This window comes from Lactuca saligna, chromosome 7 (genome assembly GCF_052625555.1).
Source record: "Lactuca saligna cultivar CGN05327 chromosome 7, ASM5262555v1, whole genome shotgun sequence".
In the NCBI taxonomy this organism is placed as follows: Eukaryota; Viridiplantae; Streptophyta; class Magnoliopsida; order Asterales; family Asteraceae; genus Lactuca; species Lactuca saligna.
Window position 1 is genome coordinate 3,418,199 of NC_136423.1, and position 14,700 is coordinate 3,432,898.

A 14,700-nucleotide genomic window follows, 5' to 3' on the forward strand; every position below is an offset into this window, starting at 1 on the left:
AAAAGAATTAATTTTACCATCCAAAAAACACTTACGACGCAACTTGTTATCCGTTTGCCTTTTATAGATATATATATTCCTATTGTCAAAATTAAAATCATAATAATATAATATTTTTATTGTCGATTGGCAGTGAATTGAAATTATGGTTCGTAAACAACCCATGTTTTTTCGTACACAACTTGCTCAAATGTACACAGTACATAGTGCCTGGGTATTTTCGCAATGCATTGAGCCTTGTACAGAGTGGAATATGACTTGTACGTAATGAATTAGAACATGTGCACCATGCCGCAGGACTTGTACATTGAAAATTCTCGGCTGAACGTCCTGGCGCTTCTTCTATTCCTCTTCCCGCTCACATAATTTCATCAGTTTCATTTCAATTAAACCCGTCACACATACATATATAATCAACCCAGTGCAGATTCTAAGGTTAGGGTTTTTGAAAGTGATGACCGGGTCCTGCAATGATGCATCACAGCCATTCGCCAAGACGATCTGTTCAATCTGCTACGAAGATCTCAAACCCATTGTTGAAGACCTCCAAGCAATTTCAATTTGCGGTCATGTCTTCCATGAACTCTGGTTAGTATCTAATTTTTACTCGCCGATCCTTTTTCTGTACATAATTTGTGATATCAATTGAAATCGGAATTGAGGAATTCGTAAAACCCTAGTATCTATCTGATGAATTTCAGTGTCCCTCCACATCTTACTTTTAGTGTTTGGTGTAAACTTAATGTGAACTTTATTTCCATTTTATGTTATTCGAATATATTCTTTCAATGCAATGTTATATTTCACTCGAGTGTTTTTAGTGCCTTTGTGTTTTTGACCTAGAGGCGTGATTGTTTGTAATCCATGAATCCAATAGTTTTGCGCATTATATTGATATAAATGTGCTTGTAATGGTGGCAAATGTAGCATACAGCAATGGTTTGAGTACTGTTCAAAAGGGAAGAAGAAATGTCCCATATGCAAGCAAACATGTTCAGCATCCAATGTGAGTCGGCTCTATTTCCAGTCAGTTGGTGACTCTAATGAACCTAAACTATCTCAAAATCTGCAAACTCAAAAAGAAGATCCAGAGGAACTGAAGATAGAATGCAGAAGACTGGAGGGGAAGGTGAAGGGGCTCAGTTCAGCTTTAGAAAGTCGAGAAAATGATCTTAGAAACATTAGTAATGAGGTAATTATTCATATTTTACTAGAATAATTCATTTCCCCCCTACTATGTTTGCTTGATTATTTTATGTTTTTTTGCATGTAGCTTTGTGTATGCAAGGGGCAGTTGGAGAAAGAAACATCTTTGAAAACTGAAGTTTTGGAACAAACACGCACAGTCAGCCGCCTACTTAACTTGAAAACACAGGTAACATTTTCTTTGATTTTAGAGTGATTTGCTTTTCAACAATCGTACTTTGTATTTTGTTGTCAATCAATCATTCTCTTTTAGAAGCGTCAATTACTCCATGTATGCAAGATTTCTCATTCCTGCAAAGTGTTTCATTTGGTAGTTTTGAAAAGTCAAGTGCTGTTTAGATTTAGCCATTTAGGGTTAGAACCAAGAAAGATCAATTTGCTTTTGTTAATTGGATTATTATAGCATACTGCTTTTCTTTCTTTTTATTACAACAATGTACTGTTTTTTTTTTGTTCTTATTGATGCATTGAACCTTAAAGAATCTACCCAATTTTAGCATTGCAGTTGTAAGTTTTTCTTATTAGGTCATCTTACTCTGAAAAATCCACTTAATTGTATTAGTGAAATTTGATTTGAATTTGGATGACATTTCTATGATTGGTAGATTTTTCGAAGTAAAATGATGTAATAGGAAGAAACGAAAGTGGGATGCATTGACAAACAAATCAATGAAAGAACATTGCAATTTCTTGCATTTAATCATTGTCTAAGGCGGATGTGTGTCTCACATTTAAGCATGTGACAGGAACTTAATAAATCAGATTTAGAGCGCATTAAATTGCAGGAGAGGAATATGGCTTTAGCCAAAGAACTTGCTGCATTAAAGCTGTAAGTGGAAGAAGCAAACCTTCAGCTTTTAGTTTTTTATTTAGTTGTTTAGTTTTTTTTTTTTTTTTTCTGGATTAATGATTATGGGACTTATGATGCAGGATGTCTGATTTGAACTTAAATGAAGAGGAAATTGTGAAGCTTGCTTCTTTGGGTACACATGCCAATAGTAAAGAGAATATAGATGTTTTAAAAAAGTCATTGGTTGTTCGCAACAAGTAAGTTACATTACTACTTACCATTCTTTAAACAGAGTTATTAATTTCTAACTTCCTGATTATCTTCACATCACTGTTAAATGTTGTCAAATACACAACATCAATTAAATTATGAGTAGGAAGGAGAATCTATTTTATCTTATGCAGTATGATTACTACATTTTTGTAGTTACTATAATATATTACAATGTTTGTCCATAGGATGTATAAGGATTTAATTGCAAAATGCAACACTTTGGGGAGAGATGAAGCGCGTGCACGTAAAAAGCTTGAAAAAGCCAAAGAGAAGCTAGAAAAATTAAACGTAACTCCATTCCAAATATACCCTTTTTCGTTTTCCAATCATTCTGAATAAATAATCTAACTTTGTTTAGTTTTCAGACAAGAATCCAAGAAATGGAGACAAGCAGTGAAATCAAAGATAATGAACTCTTGAGATCTCTAAAAGCTTCAAAGAACACAGACAGTTGTCCAAATGTCTTAAATGCCCCTGACCTGACCCATATCAACCCATGTACACCACAAAGTACACTATATGCATCAGAGGCAGCCATTGATGATAGAAAAACAAAGAGGTTTAGAGGCTCTGAGAATATTGATGAAAGGAATGATACAGAAGATGGAGTTGGTGGGCCCACCCCTGAACCCATGCCTGAGATAAATTCTTACATTTTAATTGATGATGATGATGATGATGATGATGATGAGAAACTGAAAGATGATGATGTGGTGGCACAAAATAAATCCATGCCTGACATCAGAAAAGAAGCTTCTTTGCCTTTTCTTGATTCTCAACAAGGTAACTATTTATGCTGTTTGCTTGATGTGAAATTTTAGCTAAGCTGGGTTATATTTCTTATTACTGAAGCCTGATGGGTAAAAAAAACAATTTAAAAAAGAAAAGAAAAATGGAAACGGGTCCAATGGGTTTATAGTTGCCCAGGGCATATTGGTTGTCTATGATCTCTTTAATGTTTTTTATTAATAAAAGCTAGATTATTGTTTTACTAATAGTTTTTCTAATGATTCATATATAATGGTTTAGTTATTACTATCTTACATATATGGTCCTTGTGTTGTGGTCCTCATTTTAGGGTTTCATAACGTTTTGGTCCTGTCACCATGCAAAATGACTATCTTGTCCCTCTTATCTGTTTTTCTACTAACCATTATTATATTTTTAATGTAGATATTAGAAATGAAAAGTTACAGGTTTCACCGCTTCACAGAAATCTCCATTCCTGGAGAAAAGGGTATAAATAAATAAATAGTAATAGTTTGTAAAAGATCAGATAAAGGGCAAAATAGGCATTCTACAATCTACATAGGATGGGGGGACCAAAATAGTTATGTAACCCAGAAATAGAGACCAAATATTGTAATCTAGTAACTAAAAAAAGTTAGTTGGTAGAATTTTGTCTTTTTTGACCTGTTTGTTAGACTAATCATTTCGGCATATGTTATGTAGTTGGTTTTAATTTTTAAGAAGAGGTTGATTTATAATTTAACATCATGTTTGTTGAATCTTGAAAAGGAGGAGGAGGAGGAGGAGAGTTTTGTTTCTCGGGTGGATTGTTGGGCCCAGATGGAAGCAAAAGACATCTTGGAAAATGGTGCAAAAAGGGTTTTAATTTTAATAATAATAATAATAATAATAAAAATGCATCTTCAACACCAACACCCATGAAAGCATCAGGCGATCTTATCGCTGTTGGATCCGATGGCAGAGGCGGAACAATCAAAGTTCTCAAATCATCCTCAACCGTAATAACTACATTCCCACTCAAATCACTTTCATCTTTATAAAATATACTTCACATTTCAAAAGATTTCTCACATACTATTTAAAAATGGCCTTTCCTTTCCTTTTGTTTGGTTTCGTGCAACTGGAACTTTACCACTTACAGTTTCTTTTAATACCAACAGGATTCCAGGAAATCATCTGCTGTTACTAAAAATGGAAAGCTCGGGGCCAAAACAACTAGTTTCCAGTCTCGTGGGATCCACCACTTCTTCAGTAAAGCAGCTCAATAGTTACTTTACAGCTCTCTGTATTTTATGTAGATTTTGCTCTAAAACAGGCATTTTTGATGTTGTGAAATATTTCATTTTTCCTTTTTTAAATGGCTTATGTTGTTTGTACATGTTGTTATGTCTAAATCTAACATGCGCACTTTATTATGTTTTTACCTATAGTAGCAGAATACTTACATTTCTCTACTGATAATAGATAGTTTCTTTATTTGCTTACCTATAATAGCAATGTACTTGCATTTTGCTACCAAAATAGACATTGTATTTTGTGTGGTATAACTCATAAGTACTGCTATAAGCCTACAATCAGTAAAGAAATGTAAGCATGTTGCTATTATGAGTAAAGAAATGTGACTTTGTTTTTATGTCTAAAGTAAATGTAAGTATGTTTCTATAATGAGTTGCATATTGTTCTTTCTTATTGGTAAAGAATTGAGTGAATAAAAAGTAAAGTATGTTGCCATACTTGATGAAACAGTAAATAAAGAATGCTGCTGTTTCTTGCAAATTACATCCAAATGGTCTTCTTTTAGGGTTATTCATTATTAAAATGCGATTGCCACTATTTGTAAATCTCAATGCTCTTGGACCAAATAAAAAATGTTGATATAAATATAAAATATAAATAGTAGGAATAACATGTAAAAAATGAGCAAAAACCCTAACCACCTAAAACCCTAGTATTGGTTTTTCAAAAAATGTTGGTTGTTTAATGATGGTTACAAAGGTTTAAAATGTCAAATGTTTTAATAATTATAAGCATGTCAATAGTTTGTCGTTTGAATAGCATGTTAATATCTCTTCTCTCTCTTCTAATAAATAAGCACTCTATATGCCACATCATCCTTAAATCTAAATTATCCCAAATTTCATCAATTCAAATGATGTTTGATTTTTTTTCCGGTATTTATTATTTCATAAAACATTAACGAAATTAATAACTCATAAATCCATAAATGTTAATTCTAATTCAAACATTCAAATAAATTCATAATCCGATTATTTTGGTTACAATATCAATTGCTTTTTAAATATTCAAACTTGAATCTTATTCTAATTTGAAAACGATATTGTATGTTATCTACCAAATCAAATAAGTTTTAACTCTTTAAGGATTTCAATGAATCCCAAAAAATCAAGATTATATTACTCTACATACATTCTTTATACGCGATTATCCATTTAAATACTTGTTGCTATCACACGGTTTTGGCCTTCAGTCTAATTGACAAAAAAAATCTTTTGCTTTCAAGTCCTCATTCTCCATGACTTCCGCAAGAGAGACATCATACTAAATCAGGTTGGTCCATCTTCAGTCACCACTAATAATCATCTGGTTGTAAAAAAAATTAATAGCAATGTACTTTTACTATGTACTTTTGTGTGATTTTCTGCCTAATAATTAATAGGGTATTGAAAACACAGACACACACCTGCAATTAAATATTGAACACCCCACATAAATGTATACACTAGGGGTGTGCATGGGTCGGTTTGGGTCGGTTTTGGACTCAAACCCAACCCAACCCATAAATGGTCGGTTTCTGGTTTTTAGAACCCAATAGGATCGGTTTCTGATCGGTTCGGTTTCTTGGGTTCTGAGGTCGGTTTGGGCGGTTTTTCGGTTTCTTGGGTTCAACGCATACACTCACAGGTTCTGGGTTTAAACCCATGGGTTTAAGGTTTTAACCCATTTTCCATAAATGAAGCAACAAGTTAGATACTTCATAAAATAACAAATTTAAGTTAAGTACTTCAAAAAACATGACTCTTACACAAATAGTCAATTACAAGTTACAACTAAAGCCCGAAATAGTCTATTACAACTAAAACACAATCAAGTATGGGTGGTTTCTTGGGTTGGATGGGTCGGTTTCTTGGGGCGGTTTGTCGGTTTTAAGTATGGGTCGGTTTCTTGGGTTGGATGGGTCGGTTTCTCGTTAGAAACCGAACCCGAACCCGATTTTTCGGTTTCTAAAAATATCAAACCCAAACCGTCGGTTTTGCTTCGGTTTCGGTTTTGTCGGTTTTAGTCGGTTTCTCGGTTTTTTGGTTTGGGTTTGCTCACCCCTAGTATACACATCCATAGTAGTAAATTGACCATTCTACCCTTTATATGGAAAGCTTTCAAATTTTTGTACATTTAAACTGATATGTACTGTTTTCTATAAGCAAATTTCAATAAAAGCATTCAACTTTGCAAAAAAAAATCATTAATAGCATCGTACTTTGAAAAAAAAAATGAAAATTTAGGATTTTTTTTAGAAAATCCGGAAAAGTTTCATATTTTTGTATATTAGAGTTCATTAATCGGTCATTTTTATGGAAACAATTCCGTTAATGGAAAGTACATTGTCATTTTATTTCACACCTAGTTCATTAATAGCATTGTATTTTTAAAAAAATAATGTTATTGGATTATTTATAGATGATATGGAAATTTTTTAATGAATTGTACATTCCAACCGATTTTTAGGACTATTGTTTATAAACTGATCAGAGCAGAAAATGATTGAAGTTATTGATTGTAGATAACAACCGTAATTTGACCAATAAAACTTCTAATGTTGTATACAAAGAAGTGATTTAACATGTATGTTAAAAGACTTTTCTTATTTTATTTATCAAATTAATTTAGCTTTACTTACAATCTGAAGTACATTGCCTTTTATTTTGTTCACAAATATTATTTTTTATTAGTATAATAAAATTTTTGAGCATACCAACCATGGTTTTGATATGTTATAACACAGTAAAAATAATTGAGAGCATAGTTTTTATTGCACAATTTAACCTTGTGTAGCTTTTTAGTTATCTTTGTTGATTTTCTTGTGATAATATGTACGACACATGAGGCCTTTTGTGTTCATAAAAAGTTTTAAGTGAGCTTTGTAACTATGAAACTGTTAGAAGATGGCTATGGGCCTATCTATGGCTACTCCGACTAAAAATCTAAAATGAGCATTCTAACTAAACAGTTATAAATAGGCCTTTTTACATTTTTATATTATGAGGTCTATTCAAATTATTAATTGCATTATCCATCCTTTAGGTGCCCAAGTGACACGTAAAACTTTTGATATAAATAATTTTTTTGGGCTATATTTATGGGAGTACAAAGGGAGAGACAACAATTTTTCTAGTTATTAATCATTGATTTAAATAAATATGTGAAATTATATGATTTTATTATTTGTATTAAATTTATTTTAATTTTTATTCTAATATTGTTAATTTAATGTAATTAGAGTATGAAATTTAAAATTTGAAATTTGACATGGAGAATAAATAAGTTTACAAATGACATGCATTAATTAATAAATTTAATATGGTGACACATGGCAAAAGGAGAATAAAATATGCATTTAATTAGGGGGATAACAAGATGACAAATATCAAAAACAGAATAAAACTATTCTTTTATTATATACTAGGTGTAAAACCCATTTATTACATAGGTTTAATTTAAAAAAAACAAATATAAAATTTTAACAATTTGAAAAGTTTGAATTTATAAGAAAATTAAGAAAAAATTGAATTATTAAAATTAATGAGACTTTAATGTATTGAATACATTATATATATAAATTCTTTTAAATAAATACTTTACATATATATTATCTTACACATTAAATGTGGAATTATAATTTAATAAAATGAAAAATACAATAAAATGACAAGTGGAAAATAGAAAATTTAAAAAATCTAGAAAATGCTATGTGTCCAAATGAATGAGAAGAGGACATGTGGCAAAAAAACCTTCATTTATTATAGTATATATATATATATATATATATATATATATATATTATCTTATAAAAGAAATCTCACTATTTCTTAAAATAAATTGAATATAATAATAATATTTTTTTAAGACGTTCAAATCATTAAGCTAATAGTACAAGTAGTCATCAATAAAATAATATTAAATTTTAACCTGTGTTTTGAATCCTTATATTTCTCAACAAATTCTATCTCCTTCCCTGAATTTCGGATAATTTAAAATTTGAAACCATCAGAAAATACATGTTAATTCAAATATCCCTCCTGCAGATGACTCTTTCTTAGCAAGTTTTTATTTTAATCATTACTTGTAATTGATTTCATCATTTTTAACTTTTTTTTTTTATTTTTATCTTATAAATATATTAGGTGAAGGCTTTAGCCCCGCCTACCTCCCATCTATATCTATAGGCGGCGTCCCATGCGTCAGTTTGTGGATCGCGGTCTCACACACTAATCCCTACAGGTGCCCGTAGTAGGGCGGCCGGCCCGCGCACGGTTAGGAAGATTGGCCGCAATCTGAGCGGTACCACCCAGCTAGTTCCCCTTATCTAGAAAGTCAATATCCTTTCATAGATTATCGAACCTCCGACAGACAGAATATCCATGCATGCGTTCTTTCTCTTTAAAAAAGTTTTTACTATGTTTCTTTAATGTGTTGGCTTTGCAGGTTCAAAGAACTCAACCAAGAGGGCCAGTTAGAGCATTGTATTATCATTAGTTTTTATATTTTGACATCTTACTTTCGCAATAAAGAACGGTTAAACACAAGATTTGACATAATTAAGGTAATTTGTATATTTTTCATCTTGTTTAGTCTAAAAATGAAACATTTTTCATCATTGGTCCTTATAATATCAAGTTTCATCACATGGACTTCCTGATTACGGTGATTATTGTCCTTATTATAAGGTTCTATATAGATTTTGTTCAATATTTTAAGGTTTCGATAACCTAAATCAATATGAATCCTTGAATTACATACCATCATTGAAAATGTTTTAATTTGTGACCAAACTTGGTTTAAAATCACAATGAACAAGTTGATACCTGAGTATTTTGGCTTTCTCAACGGCCTATTTATCGACCTTTGAATCACAATACCCGATATTCTAAAGGTTTATTTTTATAAACTATTATTTATATATTTTAGCATTTTACTTAGTAAGACATTAAATTAATAAAGGAATTAAGGAAAACGAAAAAAAAGAGGACGATAAAAAGTACAAGTTGTTTGGGTATGTATAAATGAAGATGATAATAACCATTTAGGGGGTGTTTGGCAAAAAAACTTATTGCTTATTAGTTTATTAGTTTATAAGTTAATAAGTAAGTGTAGGGTAACTTATGAAAAAATGACGTATTAGAGGTTCCCCACCGGAATAAGTTATTTTAATCCAATCTCTTTTTAACTTATAGTGATGTGGAACCTAATAAGTTGTCTTAAAAAAAGCTTAGCCAAACACCCCCATAATATGGTATGATAATGCTCTTGAAATGTAGATGTCATTTTATATTTATTTCTCGAAGTGAACGCAAAATGGTTTTAACTCTAAAGAGATCAAATTATTCGCCGCTCGCCACTTTGCACGGGTAGACGGCTAGTATATATATATATATATATATATATATATATATATATTATAATATCGAAAAGCACCACAATATTTTTCTAGATTGTCCAAGGCATTAGAGGATATTTAAATCCTCAGTTCCGGCCCTGACGCTTACTATATTACATATGTCATCATCACAATGACCAGATAAAACAATATATTATTTTGGCTCGTTTAAACATATGTTTTAAAAAAAATTATATGGTATTATATAATTTAAATTAGGTGATCGAGTGTTTGATGAATTCTTACTATCAAGAATAACTAATAAAATCGTAAATAAATATAAAACTATAATAGTAGAACAAGTTATATACAAGAAATGAAACATGTGAACCTTAGGAATCACATTTGTCATAAAACCTTTTTATCTATTTCAAGATCAAATTATTTTCATGTAATTACTCTTCTATCAAAACACTACAAAACTAATTTTTATGATCTTAATTCAAATGATAATGTTTTAAGCATATTCAAACACCTTGTATGACACGTCTGATGAGTTTTCTAGGTTATAAAAAAATCTCATGTGACGGAAAAATACTTAAACCCTTAAGTTCACATGCAACCTAGAATTAATCTATGTTTTTCTCTATTGATAACAACTAACTATGACTATCAATAAACCCTAGGAGAGAGACTATGAAATCCAAATTCATATCAAATTAGGGTTACATATCTCTTGATTATTATTGTAAATAATCAAAGTAGAATCTTTCTTCGAGACCTTGGAAGAGCTAGCACTAAAGGTATGATACCTCTAATGGCTTGTACCCAAAACTCTAGTAGCAAGAAGACTTGAGGAAAGAGGAGGATTGGGCAAAATTTCGACACTTGTGAGAGTTTATGTGGTGGATGAAAATGGGATCCTCAAAGGGTCTTATTTATAGGCTCTAGGATAACCATAGAAACCCTAATCTTGAATTAAAATAATAATATTTCAAATTCAAGATAATTATCTAATATCCTTATCATTAGGAAGCTTCCAGAAACCCTATCTAGGGACCCTACAAAATCGTTCCTATGGAGAAGGTTCTAGATTCCTTCCTTTGCTCAACTTTTAAAGAATAACAACCAAAGTCCATACACTTTTAATTAATTCGGTTAATCCTGGAATTAATTCCAATTAACTTCTAATTAATTCCAAATTAATTATTATTATTTCAAATTAGTATTAAATTATATAATATATTAATAAAATCATTTATTTCAATTTCTAATTAATTTATTAATCATATAATAAATTAACAAATCAGCCTCTTCCTCAAAAAGTTATTTTATCCAAATACTAGTTTTGAGGACAACTCAAAAATGACTTTGCTTCTAATTCAAGAATATACCAATTTAGTTATTGACTTAGACACCTTAATCTAACAAGCTCCCATTTGGATAAGTTTGTAATTACAATTGCAAGTATAGACCTTGAAATAAATAACAAATAGTTTTTTCCAAAGCCACTTCCAAACTCTGATTCAAATAAGCTATTTACGCTAAGATAAGTGATCAACTATTCATTTGTTCTTCAAGATATCGTATGGATATAAGACATGGATCATAATCAATCTCACTGTCCAAGATTTTATTTCTCGATTTCACGATTTGTAAAGACTTAATTGGACTTCAAATTGAACACATCAATTACCCTGGCTGGGCCCAACACTATATAATTAACATCAAATCATCGAGGGGCCCAATGATATCACTTTTCCCGTTAGGGCAAAAGAAACAAATTGATTTGACTATGTAGTCATACAAGTACATATCAAATCACACATGAAATAACCCTTTATAACGTTCAGTTACGAAATGCATGTGAGTCAACCAATGCATAATTGATATGTAAATTATGAACTACATGTCTCTGCTTTAAGATTAGTAGATGTTAAGGTTGTTGGGTTTTGGTCATAAGACATCCTATGTGCTCATACAAACCCTAATGCTTAGATCTAGGTTTCTCTATTGTACATGCTTTGAATCCAAGACTATAAACCCTAATTCTAGCATACAAGTAATCATATTAACATGAGAATAAGTTTATAGTGTTACCTTGATTGTTATGTAGCAATAACAATCCCAAATCTCCTTGTATTGACTTTGGAAGGCTTAGAGTCACAAGTGTCACTCCTCTAATGGCTCACAAACACCATAAGCAAGTGGAGAAGGTATAAGGAGAGAGGTGAGAGGTTAGAATTCGTATCTAGGACCTCTTGGGAAGGGATACACGAATTCATGGCCCTAGGGGTGTTTATATAGGTGTAGAGATAGGGTTTCAGTCATTATCCTTATCTAGTTGATTATCCATTAAGCAACCAATAAGATAATCCTTGAATCCTTATCATACTCGAATTCTAAGGGATTTACACCTCAAATTCGTTCACCATATATATAAGATAATCCTTACCTTATTTTGTAACTATCACATAATTACAATTCAGCCCCTCTAGTTTAATTAATTACATTTGATCACAAAACTAATTCTTAATTAATTATTGACCAATATTAATTAAACAAATATGATTTCTCCTTTAATATATTATTCTTATAACATATTAATAAATCATATTATCCTCTCTCTCTTTATTCATTTCTCCAATCAAGTTGCTTTGGTGAAGGCAACCCAAAAGGACCATGCACCATCGGGTCAAGTACATACCAAAATAGTTATGGACTTAGACACTAATCCAACAAAGGTATCTCTGCTTAGAATTATTCATGACAATATTAGTAGATGTTAAGTAATCTCTAAGCATGGATTGATCCAATACTTAAATTCCTTATTTTCAAAGTACTCATGAATATTGTAGCAACTCAAATTTCAATGTATTCACCTCAATCGACAATCTACAATCAATTATGATAGTCTTAGTTCACTACTTACTTCCAATAGTATGAACGACTGTGAAAGTTTGAATAATTCAAATTACTCAGGAAGTGTAAACATGCAAAAAGAAACACAAGAATAAATAATTGAATAAGCCAATACACTACTTATAAATAATTCTCTATTATTTATTCACCAAATCAATTACATTTATTTCGTTACAAGTTTAAAACATATCACCTAACTACTAAAATTAATATTGTCTCTTAGGCCTATGTTCTTAGCATGCTGGTAGTGTTTGACTCTGCTCAGAGCCTTTATGAAAGGATCTGTAACATTATTATCTGATGATACTCTCTTCACCATAAGGTGTCCTTATTCTACCCGATGTTGAATTTAATTGTACTTTCTTTCGATATGTTGGATCTACTATGATCCTTTGGTTCTTTTGTTAAAACAACTGCACCTTCATTATCACAAAACAGTTTTGTAGGTTCTTTAATAGTTGGAACGAATACGAGATATACGATAAAGTTCTTCAGCCAAGCCACTTCCTTTGATGCTTCACTCGTTGCAATATATTCAGACTCACATGTGGAATCAACCATTGTGTCTTGTTTGAAAATTTTCCATGTAACTGTTTCTCCATCTAGTAAGAATACTCAACCAAAATGCGAAAAAAAGTTGTTTTGGTCTGTTTATAAACTGCTGTCACTATAACCAGTCACTCTTAAAGTATCACTGCCGCCAAGAACTAGAAACATGTCTTTCGTTTTTCATAGATACTTAAGATATTCTTCACCACAATCTAATGGGCTCTACCAGGATTTCCCTGAAACCGACTAACCATGCTCAAAGCGTAAGACACATCAGGGGGAGTACATATCATTGCATACATGATCGATCCTATAATCGAAGCATACGAGACTCGACTCATGCCAACTATTTCTTCATCGGTACTTGGACTTTGAGTCTTACTTAACTTGATAGTACTATGAATGGTCAATTCCCCTTTCTTTAAATTCTCCATACTGAAACACTTCAGTATTTTATCTAGATATGTACTCTGGCTAAGACCAATAAGATGATTCTTTCTATCCCGATGAATCCTTATTCCTAGAATATAAGACGCTTCCCCCAGATCCTTCATAGCAAAACACTTCCCAATCCAAGACTTAACTTCTTGAAAGGTTGGAATATCGTTTCCTATAAGGAGTATGTCATTAACATACATGACTAGGAAAGTCACTATCTCCCACTAGCTTTAACATATACAACAAAGTCATCTTTGCTCCTAGAGAACCCAAAATCTTTGACTTTTTCATGGAATCAAAGATTCTAACTGCGAGATGTTTGTTTTAATCCATAAATGGATTTCTCAAGCTTAAACACCCTATCAGGAAACTTGGTATGCACAAAACCCTCTGGCTGACTCATATAGATGTCCTCAAATAGTTTCCCATTAAGGAAAGTGGTTTTAATGCCCATCTGCCAAATTTAATAATCATGAAATACAACTATGGCAAGCATGATCCTGATAAACTTTATCTTAGTTACTGGTGAAAAGGTCTCATCATAGTCAATCCATTAATTTTGAGTAAAACCCTTTGCAACCAACCTAGCTTTATAGGTGTGTACCTTCCCATCCATGTTGGTCTTCTTCTTGAAGATCCATTTGCACCCGACTGTCTTTCAACGAGGCACATGATCAACCAAGCTCCATACTTGGTTATCATACATTGACTGAATCTCACTGTCCATTGCCTCTTTCTGTTTAGTAGCCTCAAGGCCTACCATTGCTTCCTTGTAGTTAGTAGTTTCATCAAAATTTACCAGTTTATGATTACTAACAAACATGCTGCCATCTGCAGTAATAGGGAAACCATAGAACTCAAATGACATGCTAACCCTACTAGAATGACGAAGGGGTAATGAGTAGTCTACTAGCTCAACTGGAACCTCTTCCTCATGTTGAGTGCTAGTGTTTTCTGGGCTTCATTCATTGGATGACTCTTGAGTTTCTTTAAGATCAATAGCAATCCTACTATCCTCTTTGAATATGAGCTCTCTCTCTCTCTCTCTCTCTCTCTCTCTCTCTCTCTCTTTCTCTCTCTCTTTTGCGCGCGCATGCTAGTGCAAAAGAATCCTCTTCGAGCTATGAAGACAACGTTCTCACTAGGTTTGTAGAACAAA

General features: G+C 31.9%; 1 protein-coding gene across 1 annotated transcript; it reads left to right on the forward strand.

Moving 5' to 3' along the window:
- Positions 1-279: 279 nt before the first annotated feature.
- LOC145003797 (RING/U-box superfamily protein) lies at positions 280-4,442 on the forward strand. Its single transcript, XM_078962711.1, has 9 exons — positions 280-588; positions 928-1,192; positions 1,274-1,375; positions 1,953-2,035; positions 2,137-2,253; positions 2,455-2,557; positions 2,635-3,052; positions 3,788-4,017; positions 4,180-4,442. Exons 1-9 carry the CDS (start codon positions 455-457, stop codon positions 4,285-4,287), a joined length of 1,560 nt encoding a protein of 519 aa, XP_078818837.1. The 5' UTR covers positions 280-454; the 3' UTR covers positions 4,288-4,442.
- Positions 4,443-14,700: the final 10,258 nt, after the last annotated feature.